Below are 24,846 nucleotides of genomic sequence, written 5' to 3' on the forward strand. Positions count from 1 at the left end.
TGAATGTATCGCCATCGCGGGCTCTTCTCCCAGCAATGGTAATTGCAGGGCTAAGCCTCTAATTGTGTTTGTAATATGTTACTCGTGAGCAAGACCGAGCTTCTCCACACACATATTCCCGCACTCTGAGCCTGAATCCACGTCCTAACCGCCTCGCGAAAAAACAAATTGCAATGCACTATAATGACACGTTGAGAAGAGGCGTAGGGGGGAAGAGGGGGGTAGGAGGGAGGTGCGTTTTTTGACATCTCTATAATCACTGACCATCATCCCGAGATACGGCAGCAGCAGCAGCAGTTGCAGCAGTCTGCACCGCGGAGTTATCGTCTCAATTATCCGAGCAGAGAAATTACTGTGCAGGTTAAAAAGTCGAAGAGCCATTGACCACAAAACGTTCGTTGCGAATAAGTGGCCTGGCGGCTCCGAGGTCACGAAGGTCACCGCCCAGATGCCGGGGAGTGACTCCAGGTGTCAGCCGTCGATGACACAACCGGATTTCATTCTTCTTGAATTTTTCTCTAAAAAAAATCCCCCCCGATGTTACCCCGATTGTGCTACCGGCGCCACGTCGCACCACGAGACGAAACCTTGATTCGGATCTCTCGCAGAGGACCGCAACCAACAACTCCTTCGTGTTGGAGAACGGCACACGGAAGCAGATGCCACAGAGCCACATCTCAGATCCCTTCACGTGACACTTTGGTGCATACACAGTAGGGGGCAGCGTCTCTCCCACCCGCTCTGCGTGAGAGCGACGTCCCTGCCGTGACGGTCACGCCGACGTGGGAGCATTGTCTGAGTGCTGCCATTACGAGATCATCAAGGTGGCTCGGAGGTCAGAGTGCAGAGTCAGCATCGCTGAGATGCTGGGTTCGTATCCAGACACGCATAGAGACCCATAGACTCACATAGAGACCCCATAGACCCACATAGAGTTCTGATTTAACAGCGTTCTCAAGTGTAGCAAGTTGGTGGTCTACACTCGGACACCAATGACTACGCGATAAAACCCATCACATTAACTTAAGTTATACATTCATTTAATTGAATTCCAGGTCTGAGATTTGTTTTAATCGGTTTGGCTGTTCTGCGACGAGCATTATTCTCTTATGACAGAGCGGATGTTGAGAAAGTGCTGCCCGCTGCTCTGCGTGTGGCCCAGAGGTATCACTTGAAGAAGAAGGGATCTCAGTGCGCTATGGTAGCGAGATGTTAAATACCGCGGCTGGCACGCAGAAGGTCGTGGGTTCGATCCCGTCCCTGACGCCTGTATATTTGGAGCTTGCATGTTCTCCCCGTGGTCGCGTGGATTTATGTCCGGGTCCCCTACTCGTTAGGCTGCAATACATTTCCACATGATAAGCCACTTCGTTGAGCTATTATGTGTGGTCAGGTCGCTTATATATATAAGCTGCATAGCTCAGTGGGGCTTACCTAATAAAATACAAAAAATGTTGAGTTTAGTCTTGCTCTGTCATGTCCGCTTCCGCGGGCCGTTCTCTGACACGAAGGAGCGTGGCACTTCACCGTCAACCGCCGAGTAAGACCGCGCGTGTCGCCGGCCGTAAGGTTCACGTGGGGCGCAATAACTCGGCTCCGCGGGTGACCGCACGGAGCGAGCGATCATCGCCTCTGGGGCCACGAATGTCAGAGACAGCTCGGAGCTGTTAAGGAAGAAATTCCCGCCGCCGCCTCCTCATCAGCATTCCTGCGGCGCCCGCGTGAATTCATTACGGACCGCCACGCGCAGAGGAAAGGGGAAGTGCCAATTTTGTGATTTATTTTTGGTCGGTCTGTGGAATTTTTTTGTTTTTTACGGAAAACAACTTTGTTTTCCCAATCACCTGATTGCTTCTGCTGCTGGTAGTGGTCGTTGTCCTAATGTGTGTGGGGCAGGGGGAGCATGGTATTTGTATTGGGTAGAGCGGTGGCACAGTGATTGGCGCACTGAGCCCTGAACGCGGATACCCACGTGGGGCCACCGGTATTCGAGCCACAGCAGTGGCGAGTGATATCGCCCAAGCGGCCCCGGACTGCATCCACTTCACCAAACACGGCGGTGCGCCTACTCACCCACCACACTGCCGCTCACGACAACACTCACCCACTCACCACCACACTGCAGCTCCACTTTGGAATTCCTTTCTCCCATCATCATCATCTTGTTCCCCCCAATATTTCACAATAACAAACTTAATTGTTCAATTCTACAAACGCTATGAGTTTGAGGGCCTTCGAGGCCCTCTGCCCAGCAACCCCGATACAAAATATATAATCATCAATCCCCCCCCCCCCAAGCCCCGCCACGTGGCATTTGAGACAAGTATAAAGACAAAGGCGCTCTTCGCGTCAAGCGGACCCATCCCGCTTCATAAACGATCCGTCGATCAGCGCATCTCACTGATGATGACCCTTCACGCGGGCATCAAAGCCGGTAAAGGTCAGCGCTAAAAGGACACTCTGCCCCGGGGGGGCTCCACTGGTTGGCGTCGTTTTGTTTCTGTGAGGTTATTTAGACGTGACCTATATATTAAAACACACACATTAGGCCGCAATCACTTGCAGGCCTTCTGTCAATCCACCGCTGAGTGAAGGGCCTCCCAAACCTCCCGAGCCCGCCGCCACCTGTCACGATCCCGCGATGTGATACAAAGAACAATTTTCATAACACGCAACCATTTTTTTTACAATCCACTCGGCTCCTGGGCGCGAGCCGGTTTCGCCGCTCCATCTCCCGCCGTTGGGCGTTCTGCTCTCGGACAGCATTCCATTCATTGGCTGCCGCTCCGTTATTAGTCTTGTACGCTATGTTGAACCTCTTTCGCACCGTACGTAGCTAACGGTGCTCATCGGAGAGTCTCGACCAGAGGCCATCACCACAGGACCTGCTGGTCGTGACGCGTCATGCCCAAGCCCCCCACCCCCGACTCGCCCCCCGCCCCCCACTCGCCCCCCACGTCTTTATTTAACTCGACAGTTTGGCTCTGTAAGCCACGCGTCCCTCCTGGCTCTCAATGTAATTCCAGGCGTGCACCTTTCCCCATGACCTACGCGTCACATTGATAATTCTCACTCGCCGTCCTTCTACATTCCACTGCTGGATGCATGAAGGCATCCCTCCCCACACCCTGTTGGTCACGTGATTGTTGAAGTGGGGGGGAGGGGTGCAACATTGGATAAGTTCGTCACTGATGTTAGCCTTGGCCGAGAATCAAACTCCGAGTGTGTACGAGCCGCTGTATGTGCGTGCATGTCTTTGTCTATGTGTGTGTGTGTATGTCGATCTACGTGTAGTGGGGAGCGGTGGTGTAGTGGGCTAGCGCACTGCGCTACGAACCCGGCGACTCCGGTTCGATTTCCGCTCACGGTAAACACCTGCGACAATTATCTGAACCGGTCCCGGACCTCCCCTAGATCGACTCAGCCTCAAATGAATATTTGGTACCATTGGGGAGACAAAGACGGTCGCGCGTGATGCTGGCCACCCACCCCCTCGTGTACCGTGCCGGCCTTCATTAGGTGCTCGCTAACAGCACTTGCCCCAACAGTCTCTTCAGGCTACACGGGGGATCTTTGTGTGTGCGATGATGTGTGCACGTTCGTCTATCTCTCTCTGTGCCCGTGTGAGCGAAATTGCCATCGCTCTGTTTGTGAAATCACATCACCACCCCGCGCTCGAATTAATGGTAAAGGGTAAAACAAGGGAAAGCGCAATAACACGGGGGGCTGCACGGCCAAGATGACAACAGGCTGCAGGGACGAGGAGGGGCGTCGCTCTGGCGAGGTGGCGAGTATCACTCACCATAGCACTCACCACGTCACTCTCTCTCTCTCTCCACGCAAAACGTTAAAAGGCTCACACGGCCTTCTAGGATCGCATCTTTGTTGCGATGTTTTGGTTGTATTACGTTAATGAAAGATGACCAGGAATAATAATAGTAATCATGGCTTGGCTTCGCGAACGAAGATCTAGGAAGGACATCCACGTCTTCTGCAGACAATCTGGTGGCTGAAGAGGCCTATGCGGGACAAGCAGGTCCTGCCACAACAGCTGCAAGTGAAGATCTGATCTGGGATGGGTGCGGAGGGATCATAGTTCTTCCTCCTTCTCATTTTGTCCTCCATACGGGCCCTGCGGGTATCTTCGAAGGAGGTGGCCTGGTCGACTGTGTGCCACCAGGAGTTGCGATCAGCTGCTTGTGTTGCCCACTGACGGTGATCGATGCAGCAAGCAGCGAGGGACTTCTTCAGGGAGACTTTGTATCGCTTTCGTGGTGCCCCTTTGTCGCGATGGCCAGAGGGCAGTTCCCCACACAGCACAATCTTAGGTAAGCGGTGGTTCTCCATCCTGGCGATGTGCCATGCCCAACGAAGCTGTATCCTCACCATGATCGTCCAGCTTCATGAAGACCAGCTTGGACAAGTCAGACATAGCAACGATCTCTCGCAGCCCTTCCCGATTGCAAACGGCGTGAAACAGGACTGTGTTCTTGCTCCCACGCTGTTCACCATGATGCTCCAGCAGGCCACAGAGGACCTCGACGACGCTGATGGCGTATACATCCGTTTTCGTCTCGACGGGAGCGTGTTCAACCTCAGGCGTTTGCAGGCCCACACAAATACCATATAGCAACTGATCAGGGAGCTGCTGTTTGCTGACGATGCCGCCCTCCTTGCTCACACAGAGGCAGCTATGCAGCTAACTACGTCCTGTTTCGCAAAAACAGCTCAGATCTTCGGTCTTGAAGTGAGCCTGAGGAAGACTGAAGTTCTTCATCAGCCCGCACCCCATGAGGAGCACCATCCACCAAGCATCTTCATTGAACAAACCGAACTGAAAGCTGTCCACCAGTTCAGCTACTTGGGATGCGTGATTTCGTCTGACGCCAAGATCGACAACGAAGTCGACAACAGGCTGGCCAAGGCAAACAGTGCATTCGGCAGACTATACAAACGTGTCTGGAACAACAGCAACCTTAAAAGAGACGCGAAGGTCAACGTCTACAAAGCTGTTGTGCTGACCACTCTCCTGTATGGCGCCGAGTCCTGGGTCATGTACCGTCGTCACCCTCCTCGAGCGTTTACATCAGCGCTGCCTCCGCACAATCTTCAACATTCACTGGAGTCAGCGGAGGTCATCAGCATCGAGGCCATGGTCCTCAAGATACAGCTTCCTCAAGAATAATATTAATATTGATAACGGATTGGCAGATACCTGTGTGTGTGTGTGTCTTTACGCCACGTGATGCAGGCCGCGAATATCAAGTCGGCTGATACTCACGACCCCTCCCAGCCTCTCCCCTCATCCCCTTATTACCTCAACCCCCCTTAGCCCCGCCCCCTCATCCCCACGCCCCTCCCTCCCCTGGGTGAATTACCGCTCGGAGCCGTCACAAGTCAGTAATTATGGTGGCGTCGGGAGATCGCCTCTGGGAGAGGAGTAATTAGCGGCTGGTAATTAGACAAGATTTGGGTGACTCCGGCAGAGACAGCGATACGCGCGTGTGTGTGTACACAGGCGAAGGCGCACACCAAATACAAAGGTCCCCCGTATAGCCTAGGCAGGCGCGTGGGGAAAGTGCTGTTAGCGAGCACCTGTGGAACCAGCCGCGGTGGCACGAGCAGATTGGGTTTGGTCAGAACCACTCCCTACCGCCTTTGTCTCCCCCCATTGCTGGTGTTTGCACACCGCGACAGGTGCTGGTTAAAGGCCGAGTAGACCTAGGGGAGCCCCGGGGCCTGTTCGGATATTCGTTTGCTGTGCCACGGATGTTGGCTGTGATCGCAGCTCGCTGACCGCTGCACTACCAAAAACAAAGATTCCCCGTATAGCCTCAGCAGACTGCTGGGGCAAGTGTTGTTAGCGAGCACCTACGAAGGTCGGCACAGCACACGAGGGAATTTGGTGGTCATCACCGCGCCCGGCCGCCTTTGTCTCCCTCGTCGCGATGTTCACACATTCACACGTGCATTCACTGCTTCTGATGGAGCTGTTACTCCTGCTGCCGCTGCGCTAAATAAACCGCGTATACGCAGAAGCCACCACAGCAAACCTGTTCTTACAGGGGAGGGGAGGGAGGGAAGGGAGACGCAGTCGGGCACATTTTTGGGGGGCTCGGTGGGGTGCAGAGCGCGTTGAGGGAGGGAGATAGCGGGGGGAGGTAGGGGGAGGGGGTGAGAGGTTGTAAAGAGGGAGAGAAAGAGAGGAGATGAAGGTTGGGAACAAGCGAAGCGAGCGAATGCGGAGCCAGTGATGACAATTCCACTCGCGCTCAATGCACGTGTGAGTTACCGAACGAATGAAATTGAAGGAGTTAATGAAGGAGTGGACGAATACACGAGTGAATGAGCCAACGATTGTGCTTGCGTGTCGGTATGTGCACGTGCTGATGTTGTGCCTGGGTGTGCGTGGTGGGGGTGGGAGCGGTGGAGCAGCGATTAGGGCGCTGCGCTCCAAAGTCGGCGATCCGGGTTCGATTCCCACTCACGGCCAACATCAGTGTTGATTATCTACACCGGACCTGAGCCTCGCGTAGGTCGACTCAGCCTTAAAGCGAGTACCTGGGACAGTGTGCGTATACACCAGCAATTGGGGTGCCAGGCGTGGTGCTGGCCACCCAATCCCCCCCCCCCCACCTCGTGAGCCGTGCCAGCCTTCATCGGTGCCACTTGCTAACAGCACTTGCCCCAACACGCAGTGAAGGTTATACGGGGTTCTTTGTTTGCGTACGTATAATTATAATTAGGAGAGTGAAGTGATGATGATGGTGGCGATGATGATGATGAAGCATAACTAGTTATTACTATTGCCATGAATATTCATGAATCGAAAATTTACTGTCAGAGTAGTTTTCATTATTAATATACCACCAGTGTTAATTATTTACGCACACACAATACAAAGATTCCCCATATAGCCTTCGCCTTGATTGAGGGCAAGTGCTGCTAGCGTGCACCCATGATGGCCGGAACGATACACGAGAGGCTGGGTGGCCAGCGCCATGCCCGACCGCCTTTGTCTCTCTAGTGGCTATGTTTACACACCAAACCAGGTACTCATTTGAGGCTGAGTCGACCTAAGAGGGCTCAGCACCGGTTCATATATTCGTCCCTCGTGTTGGCAATGAGCGGGAATCGAACTCGGGACGCGGGGTTCGTAGCGAAGCGTGCCAGCCGCTACACTACCGCTCCCCCTACACACGCGCGCGCACACACACACACACACACGCGCGCGCACACACACACACGCACGCGCGCACAACAGTAGCGAGGAGGAGAGCAGCTCCGACGGGCACACCTTACACAGTTTCGTTCCAGGCTAAATCCTGAATTAAAACAAATGCGTGTTTATTAGGCGATAATTGACCGCGAAAAATGACATCGCGGGAGCGGTGGCGCAGTGGTTGTCGCACGCTGCTACTGTTGCTGCTTCGCCCGCGGACCGCCGCGTTTGATAAAAGGAACCCGGCGAACCTGAGTTCGATTACGGACAACGCCGACCAGCGGTTGGGTAATTGAACCAGTTGCGGCATCACTCCACGCTCGCCCCCTCGCCCAAGCCGCTCACATTCACCAACCCGCATCATTGACCAGCGCGTGGGTGATGTATGGCGCCGACGACCGCCCCCCCCACTCGACCACAACCGACGACAACGGCGTTGGGGGGGGGGGCGGGGACGCGGGCTTCATGGCACCGACGATGTTCAACCGTCGACCCCTTCCGAATCTTTAAGAAGCCCACCACCTGGCCTAGAACTCTCCGGCATTCAATAGCAGCATGCACCCCGCGTCTCTCCTCCGCGCCGTTCAGTGGCCGATCCAGCCCTTCGTCGTCATCATCATCATCATCGTCGATTCATCCTTGAAACGAGCACCCCTGGAAGACAAAGGCCGTCGGGCGTGGTGCTGGCCACAATCACCGCCTCTCGTGTGTGTCGTCCCGGCCTTCATCGGGGCTACTCGCTAACAGCACTTGCCCCAACAGTCGATTTTGTTTCTCCGATGTATCTCTTTAGCTACACAATGCGTGCGCACACCGATGGCATGCCCTGCAAAGAGTGTTCATCGCACGTCCATCGTACTTACGAATCACTATTGGCGTGATGTTTGTTCTTCTTTGTGTGTATTTACGGAATGTGCGCTTGTTTGATGCACATTAGACAAGCCATGTCTATTATTAGAAGTAGTAGTATTATTATAACAGGCAGAGCTATCAATTATTTAACGCACAGCCAGTACGCTCTGGGATTACGCGCAGTAATAGTAATTAGTGTTATTAATCATACATGTGTGATGCAAAACAACATTTGTTGGCCGCAGTCGATAACGCGACCGACTCCCTGAAGCTTTGCGAACAACAACTTACATGGGTCTAACTCACATCGAGGGTTCGTTACACCTCCCCACTCCCATCACGGACGCGTTGTATCCAATTCCGGATTTCAAAAATCTCAAGTCCTCGCGATCCCTGCACCACGACGATCCGCCTTTCCTCGTTTAAATGTCTCTGTTGTGCGCACGCTACACGCGCCCGATAGTTGCTATACTCCACAACGACGCTCAACACTAGTTCGTGCCGCTTGCGATAGAGTTTAGCGTCGCACTTGGGATCCGTTTGTAATAGAGGGCGTTTGCCTCAAAGCACCTGCACGCTCACCAGCATCGCGTGGTTCAAACAAGGATCCCTCTGCTGATGAGACACTGCGTTTTTGTTGCGTTGAACCAATGCTGCTGAGTTTCTACCCTCCCCAGAAATCCGTGTGCGGCTGATAGGGTGTTCAGGAAACACGTGCACATTTGACGAACTATTGTGTTGTGGTTCCATCGTAGGCGCACTCACGAAGCGTCACGAAGTGTCACGATGTGCACGCCTAGGGAGCGGTGGCGCAGTGGTTAGCGCAATGCGCTGCGAAACCGACGACCCTAGTTCCGCTCGGGACCAATATGAAATAGCGAAGATTTGAACTGGTCCCGGGCCTCCCCTAGATGGGGAGGTCTTAAGCGAGTACCTGGTGCGGTGTCGAAACATCAGCACTGGGGAGACAAAGGCGGACGGGCGTGATGTTGGTCTCCCATCGCCTCTTGTGCCGTGCCGGCCTTAACTAGGTGTTCGCTAACAACACTTGCTCCAAAAGTGTGCGAAGGCTATACGGGCGATATTTGTCTTTTTTGTCTGTGTTCGTGACTGCACTCAAAAAAACCCATCACGTTAAATTTGATTTTGCACTTTGGTTGAATTCCAGCTCCGAGACTTCCCAACGCACGTTTACTCAATACAATGAAAATAAATAAATGTAGTTCCTGAAGGAGCTTCCCCTACGCGGAGCGAAACGTCGGACATCGTGCCAAACAACGCGCGGCACATCACAGAAGCACGTGGGAGATTTGCAGCAGAGCATCACATCCACCTAGTGGGGGGAATCCAGGGTGTAGCTGATATACGAGATGCGTCGCGCCTGTGATCCAGCACCGTGGAGAGTTGGTGGATCACACACAGATGGGCTGTGGAACTCCCTTATCGTCGGTGGTCATCGAGGAGGAGGAGCCGTACCCTGGCTCCGCCGGGAGAAGGCGGTACGGCGAAGATGTGGACTCCACCTGTTCAGTCTGCACGGGGTCGAGTGTTGAGCCCTGGCACGCGTGGGTTTTCTCCGGGTGCTCCAGTTTACTCCCACTCGTATGAACACTCATTGATTGGCCGATAACAATACCTTCATATATAGAGGATCGTAGAGCTTGGGGAAAGGGGCGTGAGGGAGGGGGGTTTAATGCCAGATCACTGCCTGAGAGGGAGTATTTGACTTATTTGGTATTTATTTATGCTGACAATAAGTCAGTGATATCCTTCTCAAGAGGCCATTGATGCTCATCTCCTGAACCAGTGGTGTAAATTCCACATTTAAATGGCGGGGGCGAGTCTTTACACAGGACAACTACTGTTGGCATCTCCATAAAGTGGTCCTCATGTTATCCACCCCGGAGAGATGATGATGATGGGCTGAGTCGACCCCGAACCAGGAGTGGAACTCGCAACCTTCCAATCGCCAGCCACTCGCCCTGCCCGAGCCACCTGGCCGATCGGCTTATACAATTACGCTCTGAAGTTTCGCAAATCCGGACGTGATCCACCAACCCCTTTCCTCCACGTCGTGAACTTCCTGCACCAAACACAAAGACTCCGCATATAACCTTTAGCAGACTGTTGGAGCCAAGTGCCGTTAGAGAGCACCTATTAAGGTCGGCAGGGTGTGGCCGGCACCACGCGTGGCAGCATTTTTCTCCCCCGTGCTGATGTATACACACCGCATCGGGTACTCGTTTAAGTCCGAGTCGACCTAGGCGATGCCCAGCACCTGTTCAGATATTCGTCACCGTGAGCGGGAATCGAACTCGGAACACTACCACCACCACATCTTGCCTTTCGAGGTCAATAGGTCAATGGAGTGACCATGGCTCGTGGGTGAGGGTGGCGATGGTTGGAGGCCGTGTTGTTGTTGTTGTTGGTGATGCCAGTTTGCTCTGGCCGTGTGCGTACGCACATACACACGTGTACAGAGGTAAAGGCGCAGCCCTGCAAGTGCTCGCTCGCGCCACTGCCGACGGAAGAGCCTTCCATACTACAGATAGTCCCACGTAGAGCGGCATTTGGCCTCCACGTCCACGTTGGCACAGAGGTCTTGAAAGCGCTGGGAGCACCCACACTTTACCCCACCGCTCGCCATCCGCCAATCGACGTCACTGTGATGCACACACAAACCCTGCTGGCGCTGGAGACGCGGAGGTGGATTTAAGAACCAAATTTTTCAACTTCCGCGCTGGGAGATCGAATCGAAGTTCTATACCTTCACACAACTGCAGCATCACACACATATACAAAGATCCCCCGTGTAGCATTAACAGACTGCTGGGGCAAGTGTTGTTATCGAGAAGCTATGGTGGACAGCACCACGCTCGGTCGCCTTTGTCTCTCCAGTGGTGATGTTTACACACAGCACCAGATACTAATTAGACGCCAAGTCGAGCTTGGTGAGGCCCAGGACCGGTTGAGATATCCTTCACTGGTGTTGGCCACAAGCGGGAATTCGCCACTAAGCGGCTGTGACGTCCCCAATGCACTTGTGCCAGGCTAGGTGCATCTAAAGCCCATCGTTAAAGTGTGGAAGGCTGTCTGTAAGAAGGTGACGGTACAGAGCCAGGGGTTATGGGTTCACCGAGACTACTGGCAGCTGCACCACTGCGCCAGTTGTATCTGGCCTTGTGTGTGTGTGTATACACAAACACAAATATTCCCCATATAGCCATCAACAGCCTGTTGGGACACAAACACACACATATATATACTGTGCACACACACACACGCGGGTCTGTCTCTCTCCAACTGCTGCTGCGATTACTTCAACCGCTGAACTTCCTCCAACTGCGCATCCTCTCTCGTCTGCCACACCACCTTCAACCGCTAGACAGCCTTCATCTGTTAAACCTCTTTCAACCGCTGCACAACCCTGCAACTGCTGCACTTGCTGCGCGTGATGGCTCCAAGGACACCACTGATTGTCGTCGCTTCTGCGCTTCTATGCGTCGCTTCCTTCGTCCCTGGACCCGGTAGGACTTGCCACTGCAGCGCTGTACTCACATCTGACGATACGTCGTCCCTCGATGCGTGTCCACGATAACAGTCCCGTCCGTTATGCACAACACCGTTATAGCGGGATGGTTATCGTAGCGTAATTTATCCGAAATATTTGGGTAGCTGACAATAAATATTCACGATGTCGATCTGATCTCTCAACAAACTTAAAGTTGTATATTTACGTGTGTGTATGTATACGTGTCATTGGGGGGAGCGGTCAACGCGAACCCGGCGACCCGCGTTCGATTCCCGCTCACGGCTAACACCAGTGACGAACATCTGAACCGTTCCTGAGCCTCCTCTAAGTCAACTCAACCTCAAATGAGTACCTGGTGCGGTGTGTAAAGACCGCCACTGGGGAGACAAAGGCGGTCGGGCGTGGTGCTGACCACCCACCCCCGTCTTGTACCCGGCCGATCATAGGTGCTCGCTAACAGCACTTGCCCCAAACGTATGTCGTTGTGTATTAATTGACACCCTGGGCATCCTATACAAAAGAGATGCTTCATCTGAATGGACCATCCGGGTGAAAGACATTCAACTAAAGTCCTTCCCCGGCGCGTGCAGGTGGCGTGTGCGGCTCGACTGAGATGAACGGCACCCAGACACCGCAGGCGGATTCCCTGCTGCAGCAATGCATAAGTAAGGACATGTTTGTCGCCTCCATCCCGTTCGTCAGTCCGTCCATCCGCTCCGTCACGGGCAAAACCTCGACACGACGCCGTCGCCAACGATGAAACAAACGTAGCGAGTTTAACACATCATTTACCCTGCTGCTACTGCTGATCTCCTGAACCAGTGGTGCACAAACGCAACACGTTCCGTGTCAATAACTCTGTGATATCATAATGCAGGAGTGAGGTGAAAAGAGATGGTGGTGATGGTCACGATGATGGTGGTGGTGATGGTCGCGTTGATGGTGGTGGTGATGGCGATGATGGTGGTGGTCATTGTAATTTCCCACGACCTATGCCAATACCACTACACCTCTGCAAGTAATCAGACGATGCTGATAACCTCTCCACCCAAATCCTGCTCCCTCCCCCTAGACATGACAACCATAAACGCGCAGTTCTGCAGCGTGTCCGAGGCGTGCTGCATTCTCGGCGTGGACCAGACCGGCTGGATCGCCGCCGCCGTGGGCTGGTCGCTGGCCTTCCTCGTGCTCATCGTGTCGTGCGCCTGCCAGCTCCACTCCATACACCCCGAGGCCTCCAAGCGAATTCGCCTGCGGGAAGGGGGCGCTACGAGCTAAGGAGAGAAAGGCCAGTCCCGTCTCCAGCAATTCCACCTTTCCCTCTGACAGTGCCGGATTATCCTCGTAGCAAAAGTGGCTACAAATGCTACGGGCCCCGCACTTTCAAGGGCCTGGCGTTAAATGCTTTCAAGCTATCAATTTCGATTCCGTGATTCTGCAATTGCTCTATTACTATAATACTATACCGCCTTCAAATTTTATGAATGACTGGATGTTTAAGGTAAGCGATTTGTCGTATTATCTGGCTGTATAGCAAATTAGGAAATGCAATTACGTTACTATGCAAGTTACAAATTTGTGCTTTAATATTTGTGATTTTGTTTTATTTAGGGCCTCTTTATAACATCATGCTACAGGCCACGCACTAGCTAAATCCGGCACTGACCTCTAACAGACCCCCCACCGCACCCCCCCCCCCCCACAAGCCCGCCGTGTTTGTGTCCACGTGTGTGTACATGTCAACAGACGCTGTTTTGACAATACGGTGGCTACACAACAGGCGAAGGCCTGCAACTGCTCGCTCACGTAAACGGTGGCAGAAGCGCTTCCACTAGAGGCCGCTCTAGAGAGCTCCCTCGAGCAGGAGGGTACTGGCCACACGTCTTAGAAGTGGCAGGAGGATTCACAATTTATCCCACCACGCGCGCAGCCTGCCGATCTGCATATACCTGTGATTACGCTATCAATTACAATTATACATGATGATGATGAATTATAGCAGCATCATTCGCTGAATTTACAATGGCACTGTGATTGAGACGCATGATGAGTGGCACCATCACAATTCTAATCGACTCCACCAGGTCCTATCTTGTAGTTATTTACCCAGGAAAGCCTCGCAGAGTCTCAAGACTCCTTTTCAAGAGGGTCCTGCCACACGTTGGTCGTTCGACATGTGGCGTGTGGTGGTCGGCTAATATTAAAAGCAATATGATGATGATAATTGATGACGATGTAAGTGTAAACACACACCCATGGCAATAAATCTACATCAGTGTGATGTGTCCATGAGTAGTAGAGTAATAATAATATTCATGTGTTGTTTTATATACCGTGTCGTCATTCGTGCAAATTGCATCCATCACAATCGCTGATAATCCATAAGGTTAAAAGGCAGCAGTAACCACGCTACAAAAAATTATCCAAGCTCTGCGATTCTCGAAACATCAATGAGTGTTTTACAGGTGGGAGAAAACCGGAGCACCTGAAAAAAAACCCAGGTGCTCGATCCCATACAGAAGGGGGCAGATGAAGATTAGGGCCACACACTTTGCTGCACCGCCTTCTCCTGGCTCGCCAGAGTACGGCTCCTCCTCGTCTCCCACCCACGGGGAAGGGAGTTTCGCGACGTTTGTAAGCGGTGATCCACCAACCCTGGCTGCTGCCTCCACAGCGCTGGACGAGAGGCAGTCACGCGCGGCGTCAGGCCGCCACCACCACCGCCCGGGATCTTATTCGTGCGCAACTGCAAACCAAGCGACCGCTCGATTTTAAATGCGTTTAGCTCGCTAGTCTAGGTCAGCTCACGCTGTCACTCAATGACAACACTTGCATTTTGATCTGGGGGCTCTATCGCTTCTCGTTGTCGTAACTCACGCTTTTGGTTATCAGGTTTGAACGCGCGATGACAATACATGTAAAAAAAATCAGTACCCGTACGGTGATGTTTTAGACGCCAATATCAGTTCACGCGTGCCTGTGTTGTACTATGTAACAGACATCGGCGGCCGGGCGTGGTGTTGGCCACCCACCCCCTTGTGTGCCGTGTCGGCCTTCATGTGCTACTCGCTAACAGCATCTGCCCCTAAAGTCTGTTGTGGCTTTCAGGGGGATCTTTGTATTTTGTGTGCGTGTGAGTGGGAGGTAAGGAGACCAGTTCATGTACAGGAATGAGATGGATAGAGAACATTCCCCACCATCATGGTGGTGGTGGTGGTGGTAATGTTGGCGGTGTGAGGCCTTCATCCAGCAGTTGAAAGTCCATGTCTGACAATGATTATTGTGATCATGGTGATGATGCTGATGGCGTGAGGAGGCAATCATCCAACATTGCTGTTACCATGGCTCACAACTATTAAATAAGGATCAGGACACGATGATTGTGGCATTGGGTAAGAATCAATTCATCAGCGGATAGACCATGGCCCATAATAATTATGAAGATGACGATAATAATGAGAGGATGAGCATGTGATGACAAAATGGGATCATGAAAATAATGGTGGTGGTGGTGGTGGTTATTATTAAGTGAATAAGAACCCAAGAGTATGGATTCCTGCAGTCACGAAAACTTCAAATCAAGATGATTATTAAGTTGTTGAGGCGGCTGGCGATGATTGCGCAATGCTACGCCCCCACTTTTCACCCAGGCAACCGGAGTGCAGCAGAGACTAACAATTTCATATTTAAGGATCACAGTTAAGCGGCAACACACTGCATATACTATTAAAACGAAGAGTAATGCCGGCATGAGGAGGCCTTCATATAACCATAATTACTAACCATAATTTCCACCTCTTCGCAATAACATCAATCTTAATTGTAATAGTTTTACACAACACACACACACACCACGCATGCGTTGTGGGCTGCCCGCGTGTTTGGGTGTTTGGTGTTTGCTGTACCTGGGGATCGCTGCTCTTGTAGCCAAAACGGCGTGTGCCAGATGTTCCCCGGTACCTTCCGACCTCAACCGGTCCTCCTCCCGCTCTCCCGACTTCGCCCCATGACGTCTCAATCGAGGCGAACGGGTTTTTTTTGTAATGTTGTTGTTCCTGTTGTTGGGCGATTCTGCAACACCGAATACGAAACTCGCAACCACCAAATCACCACGCGGGCATGCGCCGACCGATATCACGCGATTCATAATCGAGCCTTTGGTCAAATGCGTGTCGTTGGCACCTCCTCCATCCAACACAGCCAACGAATAAAGTTGTCGAGTGAACGAATGTGGCCAATTTATGTATTTCCGCTTCACCAGCAGCGCGAGCGGTGAGTTGGTGAGCAACCCACAAGGTTGATCATTGCTGATGACGACGACGACGATGATGCCAGGTGGTCGATGATTGCATCGCGGGATCGTGGGGCGGCTTTAGAAGTCGGGTGGGAGGGGCAGGAAGAGGGGAGAAGGCTTCATACAACAGTGGATTGATCATGGCTCACGATGTGGCCATGGCTTACGAGAGGCACGTGGGGTGGAGCCCCCGTCATCGATTGCAGATGAGTAATGCGTCCACTGCACACGTGGTATTAAAACTCAATTACGTGGCACGGACTGTGATGTATTCCTAATTGGGCATTGATTTAGTTGAATATTAAATTATCGCATTACCTTGTATTATCATGTTGCGTCTCCACTTATTGCAAAATGTTAAAACTCTGCACCCACGTGGCATTGTACGGTACTATCCTGCCCCCTATTTGACAATGTTGTGCACTGCACGTCGGTAAACAAAAACAGTACCACCGTCAAAGAAATATGGAATTTCCAACACTGGCCGTCTGTTATCATTCCCTTCGAACGACGCGTCCTGCGTTTTGGAGACTAATTATTGTTTCAATTCCCATCGTGTCCAGCTTTCGTAGACTATGACAACGTATTTGAAAAGTGCGATAATCTCCATATATATAAAAGTCAAAGTTGTGAATGTGTCTGTTCAAAATGTTTAGCGTACTTCCCGACATGCAACAAACTGGAAATTTGCCATGTGGGTACTTCCCAGACTGTACACCATGCAAACATTATAAAAGTACACTTTTTGGGGTGGGGGGGGCTCAAGAATGCATATATTTTTTGCACGGCAAGTGAGCTGACGTCAAATTTGTCACGTGACCCGCGCATGTGAAAGCGTAACGTATTGTAGTGTAGTGGTTAGCGCGCTGCGCTACGAATCCGGCGACCCGAGTTCGATTCCCGCTCACGGCCACCACCGATGAGGATTATTTTAACCGGTCCTGGGCCTCCCCTACGTCGACTCGGCCTCATACAATTAACTGGTGTGGTGTGTGAACATCGCCACTGGGGGGACAAAGGCGGCCGGGCGTGGTGAATTAAGTCCCGGGCGAAGCCGGGGTAGTAATTCTACATTTGAAGCTTTCGTGACTGCAAGGATTCATACTCTTAGGTTTTTTTCTGTAAAGTCACGTAGGTAAAAATAAATAATAGAAATAAAAATATTTTATTTTTATTTCTATTATTTTTTATTTATGTAAAAATTCATATTATATTTATATATTTTTTATTATTTATTTTTACCTACGTGACTTTACCGGGGTAGTAAAGCTAGTTATAAAGGAAAAGGCACAACGCAAGTTTTTTACATCTTTACTTATAAAGTATATTTTACTTTAAAACTGTAAACAACACACACACACTATTGCGAGCATCACGCGGGCGTGTTACACAGGCCAGGCCACAGTAAATATTGAGCTCAAGTGTACTGAGAGTGGAGCAGAATGCGATTCACACAGCCAGAGTAGACCCGCCTCTAGCCAGCATCATCATGATTGTTGTAGCCGGTTTGCTACGGGGGTACTACCAGCAGGCACCACGGGCAGCCTGCACCGCGGGCAGCAACAAATGTTATAACGATCGTCGTCAACCACATCATAGCCGTCATCTCATATATAATAAAGTGACTTTCATTAGAGCTTCACAGTGCTTAACACAACCACCGCTTCCATGCTGTGATATTAACAGTCGTAATAAAAAAACATTCAGGCAAAGCGCTCACTCATCCCCACAGATCGAAAGAGCGAAACTAACGAGCCAGCGTCACGTGATGGCTTTCTCCCCGGCTCGAGGCCAAGATGCCGGCGATCACCGAATTTCACCAAAAATGTTTTCCAGTTTCGCTGCGAGACAGACCGGAGGAGTAGGTGGCGTGACTATCAGTGACAACCGCCATGGCCAGAGGTATCCTGGACGTGATGTGCCGGTGGCAGGAACACTTTCCTGGGTTACCCACCGACTAGACCATGATGCAACAAATTATTTTATTGAACATTCTGCAATAACTTATGTCTTCGAGCAAATAAAAGCGACGTCATGCGACACCGTTTATATATTACACGCTAACGTGACATGTGGGGTCAGTTCCCGCTACGTTGTATTTTCAAATCGATCCGAACCAGACAATAAAGTTCGTATCCTAAATGTCGTTTCTAAGTCCAATTTGTCAGATTCTTCAGATTAATACAAAACTCGGGAACACAACCCTACAATGTCGTGCTTTCCCGATTAAACACATCTATTGCTCAACAACCGCACACGATGGATACGTAGACAGGCGACAGCGGTGGCCGTGCGGTGTAGCGTACGCAAGTTCACTGCTCCGAGCCCGTGACCGGGTCGGTGTGTGACCCGAGCATCACGCGGCGTCTCAGCTCAGTCCTCACGGCGTGTGCGTCACCGGCATTCGCGCGTTCAGGACTCGAACTGCCGCGCTTGTGATCGCCGTCATTGTCGCAGCTATCATCAAGGACACCGTGGTCACCATCATTATTGTCATCGCAATTGCGATCGCGATTGCGGTCATCACAGCGGGAGTTGCCGCCACCACCGTCACCACTGCCACCACTGCCACCACCGCCACCACCGCCACCACCGTCACCACCGTCACCACCACTGTCACCACCGTCGTCGAGGTCACAGCAAAGGTCGCTCTGATTAAATCCAAAATTCTCGGCAGCCACCAGCGGGTCGCTGTCCCAATCCACCGGCTCGTCGATGAGAGACGACGGAAAATCGGCCGCAGAAGAGAAGCCCCAAGCGCTGCGTGGCCAAGTCCCTCTGAGACGCGACGCCTTGCCGGTCAGCAGGCGTTCACCGACGTCCTCACCGCCGCCGCGATCGTCGCCACGGTCGCCAACATCCTCCCCTTGAGTCGTAATGAAGCGGCGATGGCTCCCGGGGATCGGCCCATCCGCCTCGCCCGGCCCACCTGCGTCGTCCGGCCAGTCGGGCGCCCAGTTCTCGGGCACGCGTTGCGCCGGCCGGCGAGAACTTGGGTGGCCGGTGGGATGGCCGTCGGGAGTTGGTGCAAAGCGGGAAGACGGAAGCACAAATGTCGGCATTTCTTCGGCATCATCGGCATCTACGAAAGAAAAATGACGTAAATGATCACACTTGTTTTATTTTTTCGCTAGTTTTACCCAGGGTAGCCTCACCCCTCTTTCTGGAGAATCCTGATAAGTCTTCACAGGACAGGGCAACGATTGCTATGTTTCCCAATTAACCGATTTAATAATGATGAAGTTATTTATTTAGTCAGTGAAGCCTCGGTGAGACTTGAGACTTCTGGACAGGAGAGTCCCGCTACACCGAGATGTTTGGCCAAGTCTATTATGGAGTGCTGATACGTGTGGGAGGAAACCAGAGTGCCCGGAGAGAACCCACGTATGCGAGGGGTTGGGCGGTGTGGTGAGTGGGGGGGGTGGTAACACTCAATCTCCAACAATTGCCCAATGCTCTGTGTCTGCTATATCGGGCTGGTTGTCAAACTCCACGAGTGTTGATGACTCAAGCGAGGGAGAGGAGTGGTCCTTGCCGAGTGAGAAGGGGGAGTCCTCGGCCTCCTGCTCGGCGCTCGTGGGCTCGGAGCCCTTGGCGGTGCGGGAGGTGAGAGTCATCTCCTGCAAGCGCCGCACCACCTGCTCCTGCCGCTCGGCCGTTGCGCCGATCCTGACCGGGGAATCGCACACGAGACGAGAGATAAAGAATCAGAATCTCTATTTATACTGGATGATTCCGATGAGCTATAATGATCTTTATGTCTAGTAAAAGATCAAAGATCCCCCAAATAGCCTGAACAGACTCTAGGGTGCAAGTGCCGTTAGCGAATACCTATGAAGTCCAGTACGGCACACGAGGGGGTGATGTGGTCAGCACCATACCCGGCCGCCATTGTCTCCCTAGTGGCAATGTTTACACACCTTACAAGGTACTAATTTGAGGCTGAGTCGTCCTAGAGGAGGCCCAGGAATGGTTAAGATAATGGTCACTGGTGTTGGTGGCCGTGAGCGGGAATTGTACTCGGGACGCTGGGCTCGTAGCGCAGCGCACTAATCACTGCGTCATCAGTTCCCAAACTCAGAAACATACAGACACACACAAGCCACATGGGCTAGAAAGACGACAACAATATCAGTCCCCTCGGGTGCCACAGACTCACCAGTCGTTCTCAAACAGGCTGCTGGTCCTCTGCACACTGAACGCAGGCAGCAGGAACAGCAAAGTCCCGCAAGGAAATGCGAGGAGAGAAGAACACACCGAGGAGTTAGGCAGGCATGCATTAGGCTTTGGCCAAAGAGAATGAGTAAGGTACTGTGACTGTGTATTTCTACGTGCAGTGTGATGTGGCAAACAAAACCCGGTCATATGTTTGTCAGCAGTGTTGGCTGTGGGCAGGAATCGAACCCGGTCCGCCGGGTTCGTAGCACGATGCGTTACCCACTGCGCTACCTTACGTGGGAGGTAGGAACACTCTACACCAAGTAGCTCCCAATGGCATGGGGTGGATAGCCAAACTTAACACACTGCTAAACCGTCACTTAATTTTAAAATTCCATATGAAGGAAAGACAGGAGAATGGAGCTCACGCATTGCCAAGCGGCTCTAAGTGGGAGGCCAGAGTCTTCAACGCCACCTCAGTCTCCGCCAAACGTCGCTCCAGCTCCTCCAGCTGCCGGTCAGCTGCTCACCAACACACTCAGAGATATTAATATGTATATAGGGATACACGCACACACATCACACAGATTGTTCGGGAAAGTGCTGTTAGTGAGCACCTATGAAGGCCGGCAAGGGACACGAGGGGGTGATGTGGTCAGCACCATGCCCGGCCACTGTTGTCTCCCTAGTGGCAATGTTTACACATCACACCAGGTACTCATTTGAGGCTGAGTTTACCTAGAAGAGGCCCAGGACTGGTTCAGATAAACCGTTACAGATTATATTTTCGACTCCCGATATCTTTGACTCCAAACATATACGTACATTTAGGTTTGCACACAAGCAAGCACATATTAGCATATACACATTCAGAATACCATGTCAACAAAAATACTTACATCACTAAAAAGTATTTTCATTCGTCAAATGCTGATATATGACAGAACATGTAATCCATGAGATTCAAAATTAAATGTAGCATCATCAGAGCCAAATGCCAAAATTGAACAAGCATCATTCAAAATCAGGACCTACTCAGATCAGTATTTACATATTGGTCTGAATTTGAAAAACAGTTGTGCAGTCACATAAATTATTGTGATGAAATGGATCTCAGGGATCACAAAACCGGATTGGGTCAGAAATTAAGGCACAAAGAAAAGGGCAAGAGTGGTATGCATCTCAGATAATCTGAACATCGAGTCCTGTATGGCTAGGAGGTGTCGTAAGAAGGGAAGAATCCCACATGAGAAGAAAGATGAACATTGGAAGCACCAGGGCAGAGACCGAGAGGTCAGTCCCAGAAAGAGATGGTTTGAAGTAGTGAAACAGCATATGAAGGACTGTGGAGTGGATGTGGAGATGATGGCCCAGGATTGGAATTGAGTGAAGAGGACCAGGGAGGGCAACATTCCAGAATGAAGAAAAGTGGGACTCACTTATTTTTCGCTGCGAATTTCCCTCCTTGTTCAGCACGGGTTTGATAATGCCCCGAGGCTCATTTTTCGAAGCGACCTGTGAATTCAATTTACACATGAAATCTCATATTGCATTGGCTATATACCACTGCTATAGGATTTATCAAAAGCCATCATTCTTAACACTGCTTTATAACAGAAATATATTTAGCAGGCTTACGTTAGGAAATTACAATGTTAGAGCAAGGACTTTTTAAGGCAGGGCAATTTGCAAAAAATGTTTACCTCCTACATATTTTTTGTTGTAAAGGGGAGCTTTTTGGTATGTGTTTACACATAGCTTCCATTGCTTTGCCTTGTTTAAATCGAATGCGTAATGGTTAATCGAGCTCCTGCAATATGAAAGTGTAATGCAACAAGTATTTTATACATAGGCTGATTTTTTTCAATTGCATTACTTGCATACACATACACACAGTGCATGTAATATGTGCAAGTGCCTCTACATTTGTAGGGGCATGCAACATTATCCGTTCGTATACAAGCATGTCTGTGTCTCTGTCTGTGTATTTATGTCTGTGTTTTTCTCTCTCCGTGTCTCTATCAATTTGTGTTCCGCCTCCCTCAGTCTATGCATGTCTCTGTCGCTGTGTATGTGTCTCAGTATCTCCATGTCTCGATCCGTGTGTCGTCTCCCTCAGTGTAACTTTCCACGTCTGCTGCCACTGTGCCTCCGTGTCTCTCTGTGTTTCTCTCTCCCAGTGTTTCTCTTCCCCGCATCTCAACTCTCCCACGATTCTCTCTGTGCTCGTGTCTCGTGACCTCTCTGACACCGGTCGGCCCCACGTAGTTGTCACATCTCCGCTCACACCCACCTTGAACAGAATGTAAACGATGTAGATGAGAATGCCAAACCCGTACACAGGCAGCACTTGCTTGATGAAACTGGTGCTCGGCCCAGAGTTGGTCCCTCGACTTTCCTTGGACCGCGAAGACCCCTTCGTGTTTTGGGGGGCCTTCGGGGTTTGGGGGGTTTGACGGGGAGAGGGGCCTTGAGTAGGAGGCATCCCCTGCGGCTGAAGGGACGCATCTGAAGAACGGGGATATGAGTGACGCAAACACAAACGTCGTCACCATCAACACCAGCTGTTCCAACTGTTAGAGACCGGCTTCTTCCTCTATGGTCCAGACCAGGAATTGATATCACCTGACATGACAAAAATATGTCATTAAATAGCCAATAAAAGCTAATATATTTTAAAATATTTTAAACGATTAACATAAATATTATTTCTGGCTTTAATGCCTGTTAAAAAAAGTTTTACCTACTCATGTCGTACTCAATTGTAAAATATCTGGCACGGGTCCATGGATTTGGGGTCACATGACCACAAGTGGGCAACTTCACAGTTCAAATTCACCTTAACGATGCAACGTGGCATTCGTAATATTGGCTGCGAAACCCTACGCGTTAATTACGTGCATAGTTTTTGAAAATGTGGCTTATGCATGGAGTTAGTCAACGGTTTGACAGACACCGAATATGCACCATCAAATCAAGTGTCAGCTCGTCCAAGAACCTCCGTCTCCACCGCGGTATTCTGAGTATGTCTCCTTTATCAAGCTAGTTGGGCACATTGTTATAGGCGTAATCGGTTCACACACATTGCTAAATTAAAAAAAAAACACGTTTTAATGAAATGTACGGTACTCGTAATGGCAGAACTCCACGACTCCAAGAAGTGGCCCCGCAGCTTGCCATAACGTAAGGGACCGTGGTGATTTACAGGCAACGTGAGTTGAGCGTGGACAATACGACCGGTAAAAAAGATTGTTTAATAATAGTTTTTTTACTTTAATGATAGAATATGGTATTGTCATCAGTATGACATACCTACACCAAGTTTGCAGTCGATACGACATTGGGAAGACAGTTGAAATAGAGTTACAAGATTTGAGGATACGACAACAGAGTTAAATAAAAGCGTGTACGATGTAAAAAAATATATATTTAATGATATAATATAGTCTTGTCATCAGTATGACACAAGTATACCAAGTTTGCAGTCGATATCACATTGTGAAGTGTGTAAAAATTGAGTTACAATATTTTTTTAAGGATACAACAGACGGAGTGAGTTAAATAAAATCTTGTAAAATAATAATAAATAAAAAGTGCCTCAGCATGACGATCTTCGTAAAGTCTCCGTGGAGTGTGTACGCTCGATGCTGTGGAAATGACGGGGTGGATTAAGGCTCTCAGTTGATTTATCGTCACAATATAAACAGTAAACAAAATAAAGTCATACCAATATTTCATATCGGCACTGATGGTAAAGAGGGAGCCCCCATTTAAGTGAATAATTAAACCTACGAATTCAACTTACGAAACCTTTCGTATTTACGAGATAATTAAGGAATGCCTTTGGGCGATGAGTGTGTGCGCACTGGTGGCGTTTACTGCGTGTACAGAGAACGTCTTGACATTTAAATATATTTGCATTTTATCTGCCTTGACACAAACCTGATTTAGCAAAAGCAAACTCGCGAATGCCACTGAAATAAACTAATAACAACGTTAGTAACAGTATCCAACACAACTCACTCACTCGCAGTGATTATTACAGTGCGAGACTAACATTTAAAGCACTGCAATTTCGTTTACAATTTACAGGACAAACACACAGCTTAGGATACACAATTCCCTTTAGTTTTCATTCTTCATCAATGCAAACCCGAAACAAATCTCACGCGAAGTGTTTGAATCGCACGACCCGAGGAGGATTTAGGTGCCTCTTAACAACGAGGCCTACTCCGCAAATCCCCTCACGTGACGCCTCGCCCTCGCCTGAAGCGGTCGCCCGAGCCGAGCGCTCAAAACCCGGGGGAGGGGGATAGCGCGCGGGGGGCGGTCGACCGCCACACTAACAACCCCGTAGACTCCCCCCCACACACGATCCCACGCACCAGCTCCTTCCCGCTGTCGGAGTCCCGGCAGGAACGTTCGCGCGACGATAACGTAGACAACGCAGCCCAGGAAGGAGGCTACCAGCATCGCGGGTCGACCCATGTCCACGCTCAGCTCGCCGGCCACCCTCGGCTGCGGGCCGTGACGTCGTCGAGGCAAATCGCGGGTACACCCCCCCCCATCACCCCCCCCACCTCACCCTCACCCCCCCTTACCCCCCTCACCCCCCCTCACCCCCCCTCACCTCACCCCCCCCTCACCTCACCCCCCCCTCACCTCAGCCCCCCCTCACCCCCCCCTCACCTCACCCACCGCCTCACCCCCCCCCTCACCTCACCCTCCCCCTCACCTCACCCCCCCCCTCACCTCACCCTCCCCCTCACCTCACCCCCCCCCTCACCT

General features: G+C 51.1%; 2 protein-coding genes across 2 annotated transcripts; one reads left to right on the top strand and one right to left on the bottom strand.

Moving 5' to 3' along the window:
• The first annotated feature begins 11,528 nt into the window (after nt 1-11,528).
• TMEM213 (transmembrane protein 213) lies at nt 11,529-13,244 on the top strand. Its single transcript, XM_078863468.1, has 3 exons — nt 11,529-11,601; nt 12,197-12,271; nt 12,679-13,244. The coding sequence occupies exons 1-3, from the start codon at nt 11,529-11,531 to the stop codon at nt 12,882-12,884; spliced, it is 354 nt and encodes a 117-aa protein (XP_078719594.1). The 3' UTR covers nt 12,885-13,244.
• A 3,968-nt stretch (nt 13,245-17,212) lies between these two features.
• On the bottom strand, nt 17,213-24,600 carry LOC144936589 (uncharacterized). The gene is made up of 7 exons (XM_078863814.1): nt 24,444-24,600; nt 22,352-22,566; nt 21,498-21,573; nt 20,487-20,580; nt 20,060-20,095; nt 19,436-19,569; nt 17,213-18,982 (listed from the first exon to the last, which is right to left on the bottom strand). The coding sequence occupies exons 1-7, from the start codon at nt 24,544-24,546 to the stop codon at nt 18,213-18,215; spliced, it is 1,428 nt and encodes a 475-aa protein (XP_078719940.1). The 5' UTR covers nt 24,547-24,600; the 3' UTR covers nt 17,213-18,212.
• Between the last annotated feature and the right edge of the window lie 246 nt (nt 24,601-24,846).

Source organism: Lampetra fluviatilis, chromosome 16 (assembly GCF_964198595.1).
Source record: "Lampetra fluviatilis chromosome 16, kcLamFluv1.1, whole genome shotgun sequence".
NCBI classification, from domain to species: domain Eukaryota; kingdom Metazoa; phylum Chordata; class Hyperoartia; order Petromyzontiformes; family Petromyzontidae; genus Lampetra; species Lampetra fluviatilis.